General features: G+C 42.4%; 1 protein-coding gene across 1 annotated transcript in view; it reads right to left on the bottom strand.

Annotated features, from left to right (window-relative positions):
* ROR1 (ROR family WNT receptor 1) overlaps positions 1-22339 on the bottom strand; it is a 401611-nt gene that overhangs the window by 155303 nt on the left and 223969 nt on the right. Inside the window, exon 2 of the mRNA XM_086717192.1 lies at positions 16468-16539. Within this exon, the coding sequence (XP_086573318.1) occupies positions 16468-16539 (72 nt within the window). The remainder of the gene's footprint in view (positions 1-16467; positions 16540-22339) is intronic.

Genomic DNA, 22339 nt, shown 5'->3' with positions numbered 1-22339 from the left:
ACTAAAAGAACACGTGTTAGCAGTGGCTATATAACTTTGGCATAATTTCATTTCCTAGGTTTTCTACAACAAATACAATGAACTTCTATAAGTACTTTCAAATCTAGACTTTTTTAAAAGAAGGAAATGATTTAAGGAAAACAGCAATAAAAAGCTCAGAAGAGGGGTGCCTGGGTGGCTCAGTCAGGTGAGTGTCCGACTCTTCATTTTGGCTCAGGTCATGTCCCAGGGTTATGGGATCGAGCCCTGCATCAGGCTTTGCCCTGACAGTGTGGAGACTGCTTGGAATTCTCTCTCTCCCTCTCTCTGCCCCTCCCCCACTCACATGTGCACTCTCTCAAAATAAATAAATAAACCATAAAAAAAAAAAAAGTACAGAAGGCCCTCCAGGCCCAGGCCCATCTCACCTCAAACGATCTGAGCTGCTGAACCCAATTTCCTAACAGTAGCCTCCTGGAGACCTTAGTTTTCCTGAAATAAGACTTAATAAGGCTGCTTCCACTGACCCTGGGGAAAAGGACCCAGGTTATTTAGGTGAATTCTTAAGTGGTCTTTCAAGATATCCCCAAGCCTTTCCCAAGTCTCTCTCTCAGCAGGATGAGTGCAGCAGAGAGCTGACAGGACACGCCTAGCAGGTTTGTGCAGCACAAGAGGAATAGGCTACAGCAGGCAATCCTGACTTGACCAGGACCCCTCTGTCATCAACACCTAAGAGGCACTCATTTCAAGGCCAGCAGCTCAAGGTCTGCCCAGGATTTACCTGTGATCCAGGCCCAAGGTTTGATAAGATTGTCATGATCGGCCTGATTCCCACAGGGAACTGTTAGCAGGGAGATGCCCAACGCCAGCAGACAGGCTTTCTCTGAGCTCATGTCTTCAATGAGGTTGTACTATCCCACCCCCCCCCCCCCAGCTCTCCAGCCCAAACATCCCTATTCATCTGAACAAACTTTATTATAAAGCAAAGAAACAAGAACAAAACATGCACAAATAAAAGACAACTGTATCAACAGCAACAAAAAGTACAGTCTCTAAAAACAGACACTACTAAGATTCCACTATTGTTATAGTTCTTGTAACACACATGCCTGGTAAGCAGCTGGGGGTGATTTCTGATCACCTGGTGGTTCTTGATGTAAAAATAAAGACTAGAAAAACATATGCAGATCAACTGTACAGCTTATAGAGCACATTATCATCTTAGGATGTAAAATTGATCTCAGAGGACATTATTACTCCTGCGTGACAAGTGAGAGCCCCGAAGTTCTGAGAGGTTGAGGGACTGGCCCAAGGTTACTCTATCAGTTAGTGGCCATGGCAGGGCTCTGACGTGGGTTAGGGGCAATAGCACTAAGTGAAAACAATTTCAGCATGGACATGTCAAACTCACCTGTGTGGCCCTCACGGCACTAGCAGTACGTAAGAATAGCATGCTAAAGCTTATCAACGTGTCTATTTTATTGATTTGGTGTTTTTGTTTTTGTTTTGCTTTATTGAGGCAAAATTCATATAACATGAACCGTTTTAAAGTGAATAAATAATTTAGTGGCATTTAGGACACTCACAATATTACGTAGCCACCATTTCTATCTAGCCCCAAAACATGTCTGTCACCCCCAAAGGAAATCCTATACCCATTAGGCAGTTGTTCCCTGTTACCCCTTATCCCAGTCCCTGGCAACCTCTACTTTTTGTCTCTGTACATTTAACTATTATAAATATTTTTTTACATGAATGGGACATGGGACTTTTTGTATCTGGCCTCCTTCATTCAGTAACATTTTTGAGGTTCATCCATGTTGTAGCATGTATCCGTATGCCATTCCTTTTTATGGCTGAGTAATATTCCATTGTATGTCTATCTCAGACCGTGTCTGTCTATTCATCCACTAATGGGCTTTTGGGCTCTTTCTACCTCCTGGCTCTTATACATAGTACTTCCATGAACATGCATGTCCATGAATCTGTTTGAGTACTGGTTTTCAATTGTTTGGGGGTATATATGAGTTTTCTTATTTTCTTATGTATTTTACTTATATTTTATCTGACTACAGGAGTGTAGGATATTTACTGAAGAAAGTGTGGAAAGTAGAACGAAAACACAAATAAAAAAAATCACCTAAGGGTAATGAAGAATATCCTCTTCCAGAAAGGATATTTTATAAGCTAAAAAGCTTATAACCTCATTCTATTTTTCCTCCCTATAAACATAGATTATTATTTTAGAACTTGGTAGTCACTGAGAATATGGACATTGTAGTCAGAAAAACCTGGATTTGAATCCTGGCTCTGTCATTTATTAGCTGAGTCACGTCACCTCTGTAAGCTTGATTTCCCAGTCATAAAATGGACACAATAGTACCTAACTCCAGGGTTTTTATGGTAGATTAAATGCGATGATGTTGGGGCGCCCAGGCGGCTCAGTCAGTTAAGCATCTGACTTCGGCTCAGGTCATGATCTCACAGTTTGTGAGTTCAAGCTCCGTGTCGGGCTCTGTGCTGACAGCTCAGAGCCTGGAGCCTGCTTCAGATTCTGTGTCTCCCTCTCTCTCTCTGCCCCTCCCCCACTTGCACTCTGTCTCTGTCTCTCAAAAATAAACATTAAAAGTTTTTTGTAATGGGATGATGTTGTGATTCAAGTGTCTAGTATGGCACGAAGGACAGAACAGGCATTCAGGAAGTGTTAGCTGTGATAGTATTTCCCACACAGAGATTTGCTAACTCTACCATAATGTGAAGTTCAAAGAAGAGGAATTTTGTGTTTCTACCACTGTAGCTTTAGAGCAGTGCCCAGCACACAGCTGGCACTCAATAAGTATCTGTGGAGTGAATGAGTGAATATAAATGTTGGGGAAAATTTGGACATTAGAGATCTGGGCAGGATCTCTGGGAAAACTCAGCTGAGTTCAGAAGACAACGGCCATGGATGGAAAATTCTTGCAAGTCATTCTGCATTCTGCATAAGCATATTCCAGTGGCTGGAGTTGGTCAGGTCTGACTTCGGACCCACATAAAATGGAATCATATGCAGAAAACAGAAAATAAGTTCGTCTTAGTTGCAACAATTGGGGGCAGAGCGAGGAGCCCTCCAAGGCATGTGGTGAGTTATACTCCCTAAGCTGCTGGACCAGCTAAGTCTCGGAGCTTTTTTCAAAGCAAATGAAGCATTTGATGGAATAAACCCAGGCAAAGAGATATTTAAGCATAGGGCCTTGACAGGAACTGCCCTGAAGTAATATCGCTTGGAACTAAAGAGATGATTAGTGAGCTTCTCATAGCCCTACAGGAAATCTTGCTTGGCACAGGAATGCAAAATTTTCCAACCTTGTCTAAAAACAGTTTCCCCACACTCCACTGCTTCATAATGATGTCTGTAATGGATTGCAGAGCTCACTGCCTGCTGAAGGCCTCACTGCCTTCCTCCTGTTGTGGGTCCTTATCCCAACAAGGGACTTGCCCTGTTTGGGGACTAACTTCTCCTGCAAGCTCAGGAGGGCTAAAACAGAGATAGAGGCATGGTAGTTCCCAGGAGACAAGCCAGAGAAGACGAAGGACTGACTCCTACCTCAGGTGGCTATTAGTAGGGCCTAGGCAGGGAGGATGTGAAAATCCTTTGTTCCAGGGTAACAGGCTGTTTTTATGTAGGTGTGTTTTCATACTTCTCCTTTAAAGCATCTCTCACTGCTAAAATGAAATTATTTTTAGTATATGTGAAATTCACTGTTAAAGTCTCTCTTCCACTAAATTACAGACTGTTTGTGTCTTGTTCACTAGTACATCTTCAGCCCCCAGTACAGGCTTTGAACCAATAACCAATAACCAATAACCAATAACCATTTGCTGAGTAAATGAATCTAAGGAATTTTATTACAAATTCCAATTTAGTTAGAGGCCATATAGTATACTGGTCAAGGACATGGGTTTGAATTCTGGCTTCCTGGCTTTACAACTTTGGGCAAATTGCTGAAATTGCTTTTTATCAGTTTCCTGATGTTGCTGTAACAAATTACTACAAACTCCGTGGCTTAAAAAAGCAGAAATGTATTCACTCTCAGTTCTGAGGCTAGAAGTCCAAAATCAGACAGGACCATGATCCCCCTAGGGGCTCTGGGAAGGAATCCATTCCTTGCCTCTTCCAGTTTCCAGGCCCCCCCAGCATTCCTGGGCTTGTGGCTGCCTCTCCAGTCTTCACATCACCCTCTGCTCTGTGGGTATGTATGAAATCTCCTTCTGCCTTTATCTTATGAAAACACTTGCAGGTATCTAGGGCCAATCCAGATAATGCAAGATAATTTCTTCTCAAAATCCTTAATTTACATCTACAAACACCCTTTTTCCAGATAAGGTAAAACTCATAGGTTCTGGTAATTAGGACACGGACATATCTTGTGGGGGTGGGGGGCACCATTCAGCCCATGACACTTCTCAAAGGCTTTTTTTTCTCCCCCATCTGCAAAATGGACACACTATCTCTTAGAATTATTATGAGGATTAAGTGTGACAATGCATGTAAGTCTCTTAACATGACTTATGGCAGATGAAAAGCCCTCAATAGATGGGGGCAGGGAGGTATTACTCCTGAAGGCCATAGAGAAGAAGTGATGGAGTTATGCCAACCCATTCAGACATTTAAAAATGTTTTCAGTATTAGTATCTATCTATTTATCTCTCTATTTATTTAACAGGGCAGGGACTTGAGCTCAGCCCTTTGACATGTCATTACATTCGGTATTCAAAATAGTGGAAGACGGGTATTCTCTCCATTTACACCCCATTTAACCAAAGCTCAATTTTCAAGAACCTGAGTTAGCCACAGAGTTTAAATTATACACCAAGGACTTCTTCCTCCAAACCCAGTTCTTCTCTATGCCACCTCAGAAAATTAAGGACAGAAGTGGAGAAAGTTCCAAGCTTCTGCACATGGATAAATCACTTGTTAGAGAACGTTATGGAAGAAGCCAACTACGGTGCAGATTAGCCTGGAAGAACTTGAAATCACTGGTCCTCAAACTTCGTTGCAAGCTAGAATCACCTGGGAAACTTTTCAAGTATAGACTGTATAGAACAACGAAATCAGAATTGGGGTGAGGGACAGACCCTGACATTAATAACTCTTAAAACTCCCCAGATAATTACAATTACAGCTTAGGTTAAGAGCTACTGCTCTATCAGCAGTTCTCGGGCTTTGGTGGGCATCAGAATCACCCAGGAAGTTGGTGAAGATACAGAAGATTAGGGTTTCCTCTGCTTCAGTGAACCTGGGTCTTCCCAGGTGATTCTGATGCCCACCGAAGTTTGCAAACAATGATTCTAAAGTACCTTTCAACTTTGGTGTTCTGTTTTCCACTACTCACTTGTTTATTTCTCTATGTATTCAAACACCTGTACTAGAGTCGGAGCTACAGGGACACATAAATAAGACATAACTGCTGTCTCAAGATTCCTGGCAAGCTGTTCTGCTGCCCCCACTCTCCACAATGCTCCTCCTAGCTGGCCCTCCTGATAAGAATGGAAGATCCATGAGGACATTCCAAAGAAGATCCTCTTGTTAAAATGAAGAAGATGCTTATTGAGTATTTCTTGCATGAGGAAGAAGGGAAGGAGAGGAAAAACATAAAAATAAGCATCACCCAGCAGTGTGGGGGGCTTCCCCACGTCCCCCACGGAGTAAGGCATGGTCACCTATGATGTCAGGAAAGCCTTCTTTGAAGAGGTGAGGTCTGAATGGGGTTTACAGGGATGACAAAAGCTTGAGAAGGGTACTCTCATCATAGCAAGCACCAAAATTTTCACAGAGTCCTGAAATAAGGTGGGAAACAATTACTGGTTTGGTTCTACAACACAGCAAGCAGGAGCAGAGGGTCAGGATCTGTGGGAGCTGAGGCAGGAGCCAGATGGCAAAGCACTTTCTATGATCATTCTTCTCCTGCCCTTAGCCAAAAGGCCTCTAAGTCTAAAAGTCCCTATGAGTTTTTGAGCAAAGCTTGACCAAAGCCATAGGCCCGGGACTAGAAAGGCCTATGATCTCTTCGAACAGGACCTCAGTCCACAAATTTCTAGAAGAACCCTGAGACCAAACTCCAATACCATCTCTGAAGTGGGTGAAGAGTAGGTTCCCTTAGCAGGCAGGTTTGAATCCAAACTAAAAGACATGCTGGCAAGGAAAAGGATGGCCTGAGCAAATCAAGAAACTCTTTCTCTGCTGCCTCCTGATTATTATGCGTCCAAGAGTGTGCCTGGTCTTAGCCAGCAACTACTGCAAGTGGTACCAAGGGAGTAAGGAATTTGAGACCCATGATAGGAGGTAGATTCATCTCTATCCCAATTCTAAATGGTAAAAACAGGAGCATAAACATTTCCAAGCTTGTTTGATTGTTCCTCTTCTTCAACTGGGCCGTAGTTGCTGGGAGCAGGGAGCTCTGTTCTCCTCTCACAGCCAAGCTGGTCTTTTGTGGGACATCCTAAGCTCTGGCACCAAGAGCTGGAGCTGGAAAGACCCCTGAGTGGTAAGGCTACCCTTCTGCTCCTGTGGTGGTGCCCACCGGCAGCCCCTCCCCTTTGAGCAGTATTTGCAGAAGCAAAATTGACCATAAAGGGGCATTTTCCCTGTATTTTATGACAGAATTCCATAGGCCTCGTTTTGGAGGTTCCTTCACTGAAAAAAATAGACTTATCAAGTAAAACAGATTAACAAGAGTCCTGGAGAGCACAGCTTGTTTGGAGGGGAACTGATTTCACGTCACATGCTCCCATCCTGGGTTCTAGGTGAAGGGACCTAACTAACAAGGGATAGTTAGTTAGCAAGGGACAAAGCAGACCCAGCAGAGCTGGCAAGCAGCCCCCTACTTTCCTATCAAGAAGATATTCTTCTCACTGCTTCCAGGCCTAGAACAGATTTTTTTTTTTAATTAACCGCTATTACAGAAAAGGAAACTCATGGTTGAGACTAGCTTTGTATGGTCAGGAAGAGCTTATCTGAGTGGATGACAATTGTGCCCAAGATCTGAAAAAAGGAAGAGGATTCTGGGTAGAAGGAACAGCATGTCAAATGCTCCTGGTCAAGAAAAGAGCTTGGCTTGCTGGAGAAGCCTAAAGGAAGCGAGTGCATCTGGTGCATAGTGGGCATGGGAGAGCAGTGCAAGGTGGAGTTTGAAAGAGAGAGAGGCAATGATGGATCGATCCTCAGGGCCCTGTTTGAATCTGCGCAACTACTGCCCCAAAGCTGCAATTTCCTGAGCTGCTCTGGGATTCTGCCCCCGTCCTTTATGTAATTATAGAAGTATAATCCCTTTGTGCTTCGGACTTCTTTTTTTAATTTTTTTTAATGTTTATTTACTTTTGAGAGAGAAAGAGAGAGAGAGAGACAGAGCACGAGTGGGGGAGGGACAGAGAGAGTGGGAGACACAGGATCTGAAGCAGGCTCCAGGCTCTGAGCTGTCAGCACAGATCCCAACTTGGGGCTTGAACCCAGGAACTGTGAGATCATGATCTGAGCTGAAGTCGGACGCTCAACCAACTGAGTACCCAGTCCTGTGCTTCGGGCTTCTAATTTGAAAATTTTTCTCCACAAAAGGGACCTTACTCAAAATATTGCCTTTTTTTTTTAAAGTTAATGATCAGATTATAATTGGTAACAATAACCCCTTACACTTAGATATTTTAAAGTAGTATATACACATCCAGAATCACTTTTAGAAAAATTTCTTTTCATGAAAAGTAGTTCCGAGAATTTTAAAGCTGGACTGGACAATAGAACATCTCTTCATGCTATAAGGAGGAAACACAGGCTCAGATATTTACCTAAGATTTCAACTGTTTTTTCATTAGGGCAGCACCTTTGAATGGAAATATAACACAAGCTACCCAAGGAAGATCATGTGTAATTTTAAATTGTCTAGTAGCCACAATAAAAAGGATTACGTAAAATTAATTTTACAATATATTTCACTTAGTTCAATACACGAATATTTATCATTTTAATGTGTAGTCAGTATGAAAATTATTAATAAGATATCTTAAAGTCTTTTATCATGCCAAGCCTTTGAAATCCACTGAGTGTTTTCCACTTATACTACATCTATCTCATTTTGGATTGGTCACATTTCAACTATTCAAATAGCCACAGGTGTCTACTGACTACTGTTCTAGACCATGCAACACTGGGGCCTCATAATGGGTAAGGCAGCCAGAACGAGGGTGGATACCTCCCTTTTTACAGATGAGAACACTGAGGTCCAGAGCTTACTCGACAGATCGCTGACCTGTTGGCAGACTTGAACTGGGACCAGATTCTAGGTTCCTTGTCACGTGTTCTTTCCCATATTATACTTCCCTCCCCTTGGGCATAAGGAGGAGGAGTGGAAAGCACAAGAACTACCAGAAACAAGCGCTCATCTGTACTGGAGAGGGCGATGGGGCTTCATACTTCTTAAGCTCTTAGGACCTTTGGGGTTGATGCCTCTTCTCCCATTTTCCATATGAGGTTCCAGAGGCTCCAAGTGTTTCTGTTACTGATTTTGGCAAGATGATATCTGTTCTTTGAAGAAAATGCTACCATCAGTATTAGGAAGATGTTGCTTGAGGCTGTAGGAGCCAAGAATAGGCTGCCCCAAGATGGGCCACTGTGGCATGGACATTATTTTGAGTTAAAGGTAATCAAAACCCAGCAGATGTGGGAAAACCTCTCTTTCTGATCCTCAACTGCTTAAATTTACACTGGAGAAGACAGCCTGCAACAGGAAGAGAGCTACTAACAGAGACTCCCCTTTACCTAAGAAACTTATCTGCATAATAGGGCAATCTTGTTTTTCTAAACATCTCCTTTCACCTTCCTGCACAATGGCCTTCCTCCTTTTTGTATCCTTAGGCCCTACCGCTCTCCTTAGCTTCTATAAGCTTCATGTTGCCTCATTGTCTTTAGAATCTCATGTCTGTGTGGATTACACCTATTAAATTTGATTTTCTCCTGTTAATCTGTCTCATGTTAATTTGATTCTAAGTCCAGCTAGAAAGACCTCAATGGGCAGAGGACGGTCTTCCTGCCCAACAAGGCTGACACCTGCTGAATTGAGGCCTCTTAAACATTGCAGGGCCACCCTAGGGATTCCACGAGGAATTTTTCCAACCAACTACCAGTTCTGAAGATGGGACATAAGCTCTCAGAGACCCCAGTCCTAGGGGGACTGTTCTTGAGCCTGCCAAGTACTAACACTCCTGATCCAGTTCATCCTTACATTGTTCTTCACCCGCTGCCACTGCTCCAAATCCATACAATCAGGAGCATAAGAAAAGCATGCAGCTACCTCATTTGAGCTAGCTGTGAACTAAGGTCCAAACTACAGGCCAGTCACTATCATTTAAATAGACTCTCTAAGTGCCACAGATAAATCCAGTAACAGAAAAAGGGGACAAGAGGAAGCAATCACTCCTGAACCAGAGAACCTGGTCACATTTCTTTACAGTCAAGCTCTCAGGGAAGAGGTGGGCTAAGGGACTGAGGCCAGCATGTATCCATCTGTCTATTATGACCATGCAAACAGATGCCCTTGGCACAACACACAAGTGTGGCCCATAGATGTGTCTGCTGGCCAGGAAAAGACTTAGGTGATGGATACAAATGCCCCCACTCCAGAGGTGAGCAAAATGAAGCTCAGAGTCCTAGTAACTCCAGAGCTCATGCTCATAAGAACCACACTGTATACTTCCCTACTATGTGTAAAGCTTTAAGGTAGTAGAGAAAGCCAGGTCTCCATTTAAAAAAGCAAACCAGGACAAAAATACCCCCAAATCTAGTCTGTCAGCACAGAGAACTATTTACAGTTGGAAGCAGGCCTCAGTATTTTTTTAAGTAGGAGGCTCCCTCCCTTTCTGCTACCTACGGGTGCAATTTCCAGTCCTTTCTCCAAAAGAAACATTTGGCTTTCTACAGAGAACCTCTGAGACCTCATGTGACTGAAAATGGAAGAAGGGGAAAGAGGCCCTCATCACACCCCATCCCAAACCCCCCCTAGGGAAGCTGAGGTTGGGCCCCTGTAGATCCATTTATTTTAGAAGGTACTTGGTTCTAAAGCATTTGTTTCAGAAATTACCCCCCTGCCCCATCAATAGTAGCTTTCAACGGCTCTTCCCGGGTGGCCTTGTCTCTTTTAAATTTCATTTCCTGTTGGAAAGGATAAACAGGTAACTGTTTAATGCCACTGACTGGACTCATTTAACAGAAAAACAGGACCTGAGTGAGGCTGGGGAACCAGGGTGGAGTTGATAGGTGGAACAGAGCAGCTAGGTGAAGAGAAAGACATTAAAGAATATCAAATGATGGGGTTTATTTTACTGCTTCTGCATGTGATGAAACTTACCCCACAGGAGGAGGGGATATGAATGCATAGGAGACAGTGTAACCAGCTGCCATGTTGAACATGGATCCCTGGACTTGGCCTAGAGGCTTTGGTGGAAATCCTGGCACTCCCACTCACCACGGGTGCCCTTCAGCCAACTCCTTTAAGCCTGATAAGCCTCAGTTGCCTTTCTCTTCTACCATACAAGGTGGTATGAATTCAAATGATGCATGCAACATGCTTATTAGCAAGTGCCTCACACACAGTAGGTATTCACCTGCAGCAGCTATGAATTGACATAGCTGAGATATGAACCCAAACAATTTAGAATCATGTTTCCTACTGCATACCATACATTGCGTTGGGCAATAAGAACATGCCAATAGATAAGAGAGCCCCTGACTTTAAAAAAGGCAGGCACGAAATAGATAATTTCAATACAGCATGGTAAGGACTGTGATCAAGATAGACATGGGGTGATATGGTAGCCCACATGTGAAGCATTCAGGGGCACTGTTGATGGCATGGTCGATGAGACTGACGAAAGCATTCATTCATCATCTCTCTCTCTAGAATACAAGGTCCAGCAAAGTAGGGATACAGCCTATCTTATTCAGCACTATGCCCATTAGAAGCCCTGTGGGAAAAAGGGGGTGAGGGAATGCTTAAGGCACTGCTTAAGTAAGGAAGGAGTTAGCCAGGAGGAGAATGAGGTTAGAGGCAATCCAGTCAGAAGAAACTGCATGAACAAAGGTGCAGAGACTGAAGTAGAGCCAGATATTTAGGGAATTAGAAGCAGGCTGTTGAAATAAGTGGAGTATAAAGTAGGGCCCTGGGTAGCTTAGTTGGTTGAGTGTCCGACTCTTCAACTCTTGATTTTGGCTCAGGTCATGATCTCGCAGTTTAGGGTTTGAGCCCTGCATTGAGCTCTGTGCTGACAGCGCGGAACCCACTTGCGATTCTCTCCTCTCTCTGCCCCTCCCCTTGGCTCTCTCCCAAAATAAATAATAAAAAACTTAAAAAAAAGATAAGTATTTAAAGTATGGGGGTAGGGATAGGTGAGAGGAATCAGCAGAGGTAAGCCCATGGAGAACCTTGATCATCAAGCTAAGAAGTGTGGTGCTGGTGTGGGTGAACATTCACATATGGAAGGCCAGAACGGGTGTGGGCTGGTTGAACAAGATCTAAAATCTCTAAAATATGCTTTCCCTACAAGCCTGCCAAAGTACCTATGATTTTTTTTTACTATAAAGCCCAAAGTAATAATCATATTAACCAAAACCAGCTGTTACTTCTTACTCTCCAATTAGTTTATCAGATTTGCTAGCCAGGTCAACTTTCACAACAACCATATGAAGTCATTACCCTTTATTATCTCATCTTACAAATGAGAAGACCAAAGCACAGATCGGTTGAGTGGCTTGCTCAGAGTCACATAGAATGTAGGTAGCAGATACAGGATTCAAACTTAGTTACCTCCGTCCCAGAGTTTGTTCTCTTAACTGCCATATTATCTCAAATCTGTCTTCCAGTTCACTATTTCCCTCTTCAGCTGAATGCATCCACTGTTTAACCCACTTGATGAACTTGTAATTTCTATAACTCTATTTTTCAATTCCAGAATTTCTACATAGTTATTTTAAAATCTACTTTTAAAAATCATACTATCTTGTACTTGACCTATGGCTTCCAATTCCTCATCTCCACAAAAAATTTTATGTATGTACATATGTATAAAGTTTCCCATGAAACTTAAAAAAAATTTTTTTTACATTTATTTATTTTTGAGAAACAGAGTGAGACAAAGCATGAGCAGGGGAGGGGCAGAGAGAGATGGAGACACAGAATCTGAAGCAGGCTCCAGGCTCTGAGCAAGTGGTCAGCACAGAACCTGACGTGGGGCTCCAACTCACAAACTATGGGATCATGACCTGAGCTGAAGTCAGACGCTCAACCGACTAAGCCACCCAGGTGCCCCCCCCGATGAAACATTTTTTAAATGTTTATTTATTTTGAGAGAGAGAGAGAGAGAGATCGATCATGAGTGGAGAAGGGGCACAGAGAAAGGGAGAGAGAGAGGGGAAGAGAATCCCAAGCAGGTTCTGAGCTGTCAGTGCAGAGCCTGATGCAGGGCTCAAACTCAAGAACTGTGAGATCTTGAGCTGAAATCAAAAGTCACAACTTTAACCGACTGAGCACCACTCAAGCTCCCCTCCCATGAAACTTTTTTTTAACGTTTATTTATTTTGAGAGAGGGAGAGAACAAGCAGGGGAGGGGCAGAGAGAGAGAGAGAGAAAGAGAGAATTTGAAGCAGGCTCCACACTTTGTGCTGAGCCTGGAGTGGGGTTCGATCTCACAACTGAGATCATGACCTGAGCCAAAATCAAGAGTAGGACGCTTAACCAACTGAGCCACCCAGGCACCCCTCCCATGAAATATTTTAAACATACGTTCTCTCTCAAATTGGTCTATTGTCTTTAGTTTCCAAGTATGAGCTTTTCCATGTGTTTTGTCTACTGGCTCTTGCTAATGGTGGCTTTCTTTTATTCTTCTCCTGCATGTACTATAATTTTTAAAAGTAAACTTAACATCAGTAGGAGTTTGCCGGTCTTATTTAGTGGTTTTGATTTTAGAACTTTTGTTTTTGGTGGGAATGGAACACGTACTGTGATGGTGAGACAGTTTGTGAGCTGGTTGTAGGTTGTCCCCTGTCAGGGTCTCAGAGTTTAATCAATTCCAGACCAAGTTTTTATATTATCTTCTTGGTTTGTGGCTTGTATACTACATGAGAAGAACTTCAACCCCCAACCCCCACACAGCACAGGTTGGGGCTTGTATTTCCTGTGAGTGATCCCAATGTCCCAGGGTGGTTTGTGGACTGCCACACATATCCTCAGCAGAATTCTCCTTCTTGCATGCTTGGTCCTCACTAACAGCTTAAGCAGTGAGGTGGTTTCCTATGACCTCAGTTCTGATCTCCAAAGGGTATTGAAACTCTAGCCCCTAAGAACCATACTCATTGCCCATATTTTTATTTTTATTTATTTTTATTTTTTATTTATTTTTTTTTTCAACGTTTATTTATTTTTGGGACAGAGAGAGACAGAGCATGAATGGGGGAGGGGCAGAGAGAGAGGGAGACACAGAATCGGAAACAGGCTCCAGGCTCTGAGCCATCAGCCCAGAGCCTGACGCGGGGCTCGAACTCACGGACCGCGAGATCGTGACCTGGCTGAAGTCGGACGCTTAACCGACTGCGCCACCCAGGCGCCCCGCCCATATTTTTATAAAAATCTTTTAATTCCTTCTTGCTGATCATTGCTCTACCATTGAGTTTGCTCTTCTGGCACCTGGAGATTTATCTTTTTTGTGTGCCAGCCTGGCAATGATCTTTTTTTTACATTGTATATTTTCATCAGCATCTCTCTGTAATCAGGGGGGAATGTGCCTTGACAGCTCAATCTATCAAATTGACCAGAAGGCTTTGATTATACATTTAGATACCAGTCCTTTCCACTTGACTCTGTGTTCACAGAGGACAGAGACCTTTGTCTCATTCATCTTTCACTACTAATTTTTCAGACAGTGCCCAGACCAGAGTAGGAAGCAAAAAAGATTTGGCTGATGAATAAAAGAATTAATCAGTTTTCTCTCACTCTAAATGGGAATGAAAGACCATATACTAATTATCTTCTAGAGAAATATGATACCAAGAAGCTCTGGAAAGCCATCCATGCCCTCTGGAAGGTTCATGTTGGACACACAAAAAGTTTGCCTTAGTCCAGCTTTGTAGCAAGTAGGTTCACTACTGTTGACACTACTTTCTTTTAAAGTTTTTTTTTTTCAACGTTTATTTATTTTTGGGACAGAGAGAGACAGAGCATGAACGGGAGAGGGGCAGAGAGAGAGGGAGACTCAGAATCGGAAACAGGCTCCAGGCTCTGAGCCATCAGCCCAGAGCCTGACGCGGGGCTCGAACTCACGGACCGCGAGATCGTGACCTGGCTGAAGTCGGACGCTTAACCGACTGCGCCACCCAGGCGCCCCAACACTACTTTCTTGAAGGGCAACCACTGCTAATTACAGTCCTGGTCTGGTAGAAATTCAAAGTCTGGCAAGCTAGATTCTTGACTGGTGGCTCTGCTGCCTTTTTAGCAGATACTGATGTTCTTTTATAGCCATAATTAGAACCTGATCAACAACATGTAGTGTACAATGATATCATTTTTACTGTTGGTGCCATAAAGAGTTTGCCGATTAAGTTCACGTTGTTTTTAAGTAGGCTCCACACCCAATGTGGGGTTTCAACTCATGACCCTGATATCAAGAGTTGGATGGTCTACCGACTGAGCCAGCCAGGCACCCCAAGTTCACATTCTTGAAAGCACCTTGCACAGTACTTGTCACATAGTGAGTACTGAGTTAAGATTTAGTGTGTTTTACGTCTTCTTTTACATTAAAAAAATGTAAAAATATTTGTTGAAAATCTATTGCCTCCTAGGCATTGTGCCTAGTGCAGGACATGGAAGGGAATAATATACAGTCCCTGCTCCAATCCTAAAGTAGAAAAAGAATGTCCAAAGTAAATTTAACAATAGAAAATTATTCTAAATGTCCTCCTACTTAAAGTGAAAAGATATTTCACCTTATCCCGCCACCCTAAAATGCCTAATAAAGTATAACCATCAGAATATGGGTTACCTGGTTGACTCAGTTGGTTAAGCATCTGACTCTTGATCTCAGCTCAGAATAACCTTGCCTATTACTATTTTATAAGGTTCTCTCTCTTCAGAGAGGAAATACAACTCACAGTGAACACATGAGCAGACAAAAGAGAGCTGATTATAAAAGGCATCTGACATAAAGGACAATGATTTTTGAGCTTTTATCACTATAATCCCAGAACCTAGAATCATGCCTGAAGTAAAGTAGAATAAGTTTCCTGCATGTTTTGCACATATATATACAGAGGTGTCCATCCACATATATGGCCTAAGTTGTCACTCATTATTCCACACATTTATTGAGGATTCCTATGAACAAGAGTCTGTGTTAGATTTTGCAATGGAGACAAAGAAAAAAGAACAAGAACGAGAATAAGATAGAAATCCTATTTACAAGGAGCTTTCAGGCATAAGAATGACACAGACAGGTGTATAAATCACCATGATATAACACAGAAAATGTTAAGAACAGAGAAAAGGTCTATGGGAGTTCCAAAGAAGGAAAGGCCACTTCCTGCTGAGGGATTAGATAAGACTGTGGCTAATATAGAATGTGTTGTTTTCAGTCTTGAAGGATAAGTAATTTGTGGCGTGCAGAAGGGAGAAAATGGGCACTGGCAAAGAACAAAAGGGGTGATTCAGATGGAAAGAATAGCTTAGGCAAAAGGAGAGAGGCAGAAAAGCACAGGGTATATAAGAAGAAATATAAATTTAAATTAAAAAATATAAATATAAATTGCTGGAGATGCATAAAAGGATATAAAGGGGGCTAAAGAGAAATAAGGCTAGAAAGGTAAGATGAGCCACACTGCAGGGGCTTTGAAGGTGTCCTGATTTACCATTCCAGAACACAGGGTCTCTATTGAGTAACCAGAGCTTAGCATATGGTGGAGCTTAATTAATACTACAACAACTTCATAGCAGGAACCTGTTCCCCACGTGCACACAGGAAGCTGCCATCTGTACGCACAGGCAATTACAAACATTCCAAATACTCTGCCCTGAACCCTGCAAGCACATCAAATACTCACTGTAAAAGGTCACCCAGCAAACAGCTCTGATCAATCCTGGCTCAGGCAGAATCAAATCCCCTAAATAAGATCCACTAGATGCAATGTCAGGAAGGTCAGAAACAACCCTATTTCACATCTTGAAGCATTTTTACCATATGGAACATTTTAGAGGAAGAAGGGAAAGGAAAGAGTAAAAAAAAAACCCTCTCCAGAAATCATAGAATTCCAAGTAATCAAACATTAAATAATCACAAAGTAAGCAAGGGGTTTATTTTGGCCCCCACCTCCTTCTAATGATCTAAAAAGCAGCTGATTTCAAAGAAGGCCATGCCAGGATTAAAAATGGAGTTTCACGCCTCCCCCCTCCTCCTCCCCAGTGCATCCCCATTGTGTACCTTTGTCGAGTTCACTTGAAATGTTCCATGATGAGGTAGGCACTAACTCAGCAGTGACTGACAACTCTGTTTCTGGAAAGAAAAAGAAGGGAGGGGAGAAAGACAAGGGTGATATTAAATATATAAGTAACTTATGGGCCGTTAGAAGCATTACAGGAGATTTCCAAAGGCACTGCCTTCTGAGAGAGACCACTGCAATCCCATAGCTTATTAAACTGAACAGCCGCTCTGCTTGCCAGGCAGAGGCGCCTGCATTACAGAGTCTATCCAGATGAGCAATCTGTAGGCCAGATTCAAAGAGGTGTTGTTGTTGTTTTTTTTTCTTTAAAACATGGGCTTGAAAATTAAAATACAAAGATTTCATTAACAAAACAAACTAAACCTGCAGAAATGACTGAACGTTATCAAACATCAACTCTTCCTTTTCTTGTTAGAAGATCACTCTTAGACAATATATTCAATAGTCTTTCCATGAAAAATGAGAACTAAGTTTGCTCTTTCTGCTGATTTCAATTGCTGTGTTTGTGAATTGATAGCGTTTCTATTAATGGAGAAATCTATTTCTCTACATTGAAACTTAGAGTCAAGACAAATGAAAGCTAAGTTTTTGAATATGAGAGTCATGTGAGGTAACTAAACTCAAAAGACAATTTTCAAAACCACCATAAATTAAAGCAAACATGCAAATCAACAACAGAAAGGGCATAAGACACTATGAAGATTTAAAAACTCTACAGCAGTAATAGACTGTAACATACAAATAATGTTTTTATTGTTGTTTTTGAAATTTTAAGCCATGATGATGTCATGCACATTTTAATAGGGTTGCATTAACCTCCCCTTAGACCATACACACACACACACACACACACACACACACACACACACACACACACACACACACGTACTTTAGTACATACAGAACTTTAGTATGGAGCAGAATCTTGGAGAACTCAGTGCCTACAACATTAGATAATGACACCCACATGAATCCATTTTCCTTCCTTCAATCTGGTACAGACATCATTAATCAATTATGGCTCTTTTTGCCTGTTAAACCTGAGATCATCTGCCTTAGAGTCTTTCCAGTACAGTGCTCTAGGTAGACACTAAAAATGGATCTGAAATGCAAGGTGAACTTTTTAGTGAGTGGAAGAACTGGGATTCAAATCCAGGTCTGTTTCTATTGCCTACATATCTCCTAGTAGCTCATGCTACCTGGTACTCAGGTCTGTGAAACCTGATTTGTTTTTCATCTTACCTCTCTCTGGCTTCACCTTTTACCTAGATAAGCACACTTTCTACTGTTTCCTTATTTACTGATAGGGCTTGGCTGCCACTTGGCCATAGAAATCACACACCATAGTCAGTGAGCTTTGTCAAGAACAGGATGTTTATCCACTGAGACCTTGCAAAGACCCACTTCTAGTTTGTCTACTGGGTCTCTGATCAACCTGCCACCTACAGCAGAGACAAAAGGGTTGTTTGGTTTGTGCAGACCTCCTTGACTTGCCCTGTCCCAGCAGCAGGTGGGAAAGAAAGTAGACAAACCACGCATACCCTCCTCAGTGCAAGTGGCCCCAGTCCCCTCCTATGTCCTGAGCTAAAAATGGCACAGATTCTTTAAAGGGGACCTGAAGTCAGGTGCACAGTATGGCAGGAACCTCAAATCATATAAGATCGCAAAATATGAAAAGAAAAAGAAAACAGCATCCCAGGTGGGAAAAATGCTTAACACAAAACCACAGTAGAAGGCAGGGCTTCTGGTATTAACCACTTGTCCTAGGAATGGGTATTTCATGCAGGTGACTTCATGAGGAAAAGCTAATTGTCTGTATCTGAGGGCCCTCCATGAAGGACTCCAACCACAGCTCCGCTTAACCCTGTTCCTGTTGCCACCTACTTTGGCTCTTTGAATAATGGCCCCTTGTTTGCAGTATTATGGACTACTGTGGTTCACCTTCCAAAAGGGCTCATCAAGCACTCCAATACCCAGACTTCAGGGAGCTTGGGAAGAGAAGCATGGCAGCCAAGGCAGCATTTCAGGCAAAGAAGCAAAAGGTGGGGAAGTGGTGGGATTAAGGCAGATCTTGACGGCATTTACATTCAATATTTTCATAGCTTCATCTTACTGCTGCTCACAGTTAAACTGCCAGAAATATAGGTTTCATTTTACAGTATTAATTTTTATAGAAAGTTAGCTCTATGTCCCTTGGTTTTTCTAACCTGACTTTGAATTGCTGATTGAGTATAATTTGGGACCGATGACAAATGAATAGTTTCTTGGCACTGCTAAGAGTAAAATTATTCCCCATGTGTCCCTGGACACTAATTACTACTCGGTTCTTAGACTATGGCAAAGATAATTTCAATTCGCAAGCTCATTTAGTGATTGTGATGATTCTGAGGAATTCCGTACTCGGCCTCAAGATCTATTCCTTCAGATAACCACATGTTCAGCTTCTCGATAGAGTGATAATAAAAACAGATAAAATATTTTGAAATATGAATAAACTTCCTAAAAAATATTATCTTCCAAGGCCATATATTTTAAAAGAAAGGGTGATTATTTTATGTGAAAAGTTTAATGTTAGCAATTCTCCCTCACACACACAAAAAATGATGTTTAAGAAGCTTCCCCTCGGGGCGCCTGGGTGGCGCAGTCGGTTAAGCATCCGACTTCAGCCAGGTCACGATCTCGCAGTCCGTGAGTTCGAGCCCCGCGTCGGGCTCTGGGCTGATGGCTCAGAGCCTGGAGCCTGTGTCCGATTCTGTGTCTCCCTCTCTCTCTGCTCCTCCCCCGTTCATGCTCTGTCTCTCTCTGTCCCAAAAATAAAAAAAATAAAAAAAAAAAAAAAAAGAAGCTTCCCCTCCCCCAAAAGGAAGATTGACTTATATGTGAGAAAAATTCAGTATGTCTCAGCTTTGACTCCATGGAGTCAAAGGTTAGTAGTAGCTTTAGAGAGAGACACAACCATCAGCCTTGACCATGTAGGATCTCCACTAATGGATTCAGCTTCTTTCCTACCTCCTCATCATGGCAAAAGGAGGAGATATTTCCAAGGACATTTCATACCAGACTGGCAACATCTCTTTGTGTAAGAGTATTGTGGTAAGAGCAAATTAATATGTACTAATTAGTAGATAGTTGAATAGCTAAATTACTAATTTTGTGATCATAAGCAAGTTATTTAACATCTTTTGACCTCTATTTTCTCATCTGTAAAATGGGGACAATGAAAGCCACCTCACAGGACTGTGGTAAGGATTACATTAGATTGTGGTCCAAAAGGGTCCTGCACAGTGTCCAGCATAGAGTGAGCACTGAAGATCTTTTGTGACTTCCTCTCTGTCTAGTAAGGCAGATAATAGTCATCCTCTACGTGGACATACTCCTGTTAGCTGCTACTTCACTGTCGAGGTTTGAAATAACACATTCTCCATGCTTTTAGAAAAGACTCTGTATTTCTCATGCCTTACTAATCTAAGCCAATCTTTTCATTTTTGTGAGGTTTTCCCGAATTGGTCACCAATTCTCTTAAGAACATAAGTGTTTTTATGTACTTTTATCCAATTTAGGCAAATCAAGCATGTTTTAGAAAACTCCAGCCCTTATCTTCCCTGACCCCTGCAGGAGGGCAAACCATTCTTCTCCCGATTTAATCAATAGGAGCTATTATCTTTGCAGTTTCACTGATGATTGACTTCTTGGCACGGATTCTGCAAACCATAAGGTTTTGGTATTTAAGCCTGAACAGTGGGAGTGTTATTTGGAGGAAAGGAAAAAAAAAAATAAGCCTTGAATCCTCCTCATTGATAAAAGCCTGTGCTCTCTGAAAGGATTACTGGTTCATCTCAGCAGTTGGCAGGTGGAGACCCAACGTTCACAGGATGTGGAAGCTCTTATAAGAAGCACCCAGCCATGCCACATCCTGTATCCTGATCCAGGGATACGTGACGTTACACAGACATAAACCAGCATACTCCAGAGACTAGAGGCCAGCCCAATGGTCACAAAGGCCAAGTGTGAGGGAACAAATGTCTATCCCATGGCCCTCCTTGACCAGAGACCCTGAGTCCCAGAATGTTGTATCTGGGTGTGCCTTAGCTATAATTCTGTTTTTTGCACCCACAAGATTTTGTGGGACATTACAGGATGTAGGGGGAGAGAGGACAAGAGGACAGGGCTCTAGGCCCTCCTTCATCAGGAACAATTTTCTGTTTCTCTCTTTTACGTATCAGATATTGTGGAAAAGTCTTCGATGCTCTAAACCAAAAACCAAACAAACAAACATAAAGCCTCTAATATGGTATGGTCTTCTCATTTTACAGATGAAGAAAGTGAGGCCCACAGTAGTCAGGTGATTTGGCGAAAATCACAAAAGTTCTAAGTAGAGCCAGGCCTTAGAAATGGCTTAGAAATAAACGCATGCTGCCTTCTCTCTGTGATCCATTTTCTTCTGTCTGTGCCTCTAAGCTGTGATACGTATCCTTAGAAGCTAAGTTCAGAGACACACAGGGCATTTTCAAACAGCCAGGGTCAGTCCCACTAAACAGGCACACCTTCTCTGCTTATGATCACTGAGGGCCAGGGGAGGGTGGGAAGGAGGTGGGCAAGCTGATGGCTTTGAGTTGTCTGCTGAAGGCTCTTAGCCATGGTTGCTTCCTGACTCCAGTGCCTCAGTGGAGGAGAAGCCCATAGCCAGGTATCACCAAAAGTACCTATTTGGAAAAGTAACAGGCAGTTTACACTCTGTAACAGCACAAGGGGGTTAGTCAGCCAGGGCGTTGCTGCAGCTCTGGGATCACAATCACCCCACATCTGGGATTCTGAATGAGGGGTCCTTCCACTCTGGGGACTGAACTTACTGAGAGAGGGAAGCGAGAGCCTTTCTCACCCCAGGTGGGATAGTCAGGACTGGAGAATTACTATGCTCAGTGTCTACAAGGACCTTATAATCCTCAGTGGCCTCAAATTTGGATTTCTGATGTAATCTTTAAATGAAATTAACAGTACAGTCACAGAGAGAGAAGACGGCACAATTTTGCCACCTTAAACCCCCTGCTCAGGAACCCAACCACACCACCTACACTGCACTATGAAAACATATTTTTTTAATAAAACCTGTAATGACTTTGTAAATAGCACAATTACCATAGAGGTGGCAAAGCCATAAACTTGTTGAAGAAAACTTTAAAGTATACTGAACTTTGTAGTATTATTCATATTTTTATATAGAGGGAATTGTAAAAAGCAAAATAAAAAAAATAAGAAGGATAAAAAAGGTGTCCAGGTTTTCTTAATGTGTAAGGGGTTCTGAGATCTTGTCAAAAATCCATAGTTAGATACCATTACTATCTCCATTCTAAGATTGAAGAACCTGAGATTATTAAGACACTTACTTGCCTACACAGCTTGTTAGGATAGAGGTAGGAATTCTGATCAATCTGAGCAGGGCATCTGACAGCAGAACCAGAGGGTCTCCAAATCTGTCAAAATCAGGGGAGAGTGGGGGGGATCCTAAAAGGTGTATCCACTTTCTCTCTGGCTTAAGCCCCCTTCAGCCACAGGAAAACCCTGTGAACTCTAAGCGCTGCAGAATACAGTTTGAGACCCTGTACCTGAGACCACACACCTCCTCTCTATCAATGCCTGGTTTCCTAATTCTAAAACCCAAAAGGATAGTAAGGACCACAAGGGGAGGGGAGGAAATACTCCTTGACTCACCCTTATATGCCTCTTTTTTATTTGTACAGACTATTTCCTTCTTTAAATCTGTTAAATTAATATTACGGATCACATGCACTTCTTATATTTAAAGGGATTATGCTATACAAAGCGCCACAATGACATACATGTTCTTCAAAGCCA

The sequence above is a fragment of the Puma concolor genome, chromosome C1 (genome assembly GCF_028749965.1).
Source record: "Puma concolor isolate L17-30 chromosome C1, mPumCon1.1.hap2, whole genome shotgun sequence".
In the NCBI taxonomy this organism is placed as follows: domain Eukaryota; kingdom Metazoa; phylum Chordata; class Mammalia; order Carnivora; family Felidae; genus Puma; species Puma concolor.
The sequence above is the reverse complement of the archived record's forward strand: the minus strand, read 5'-3'. Positions and strand labels throughout refer to the sequence as shown.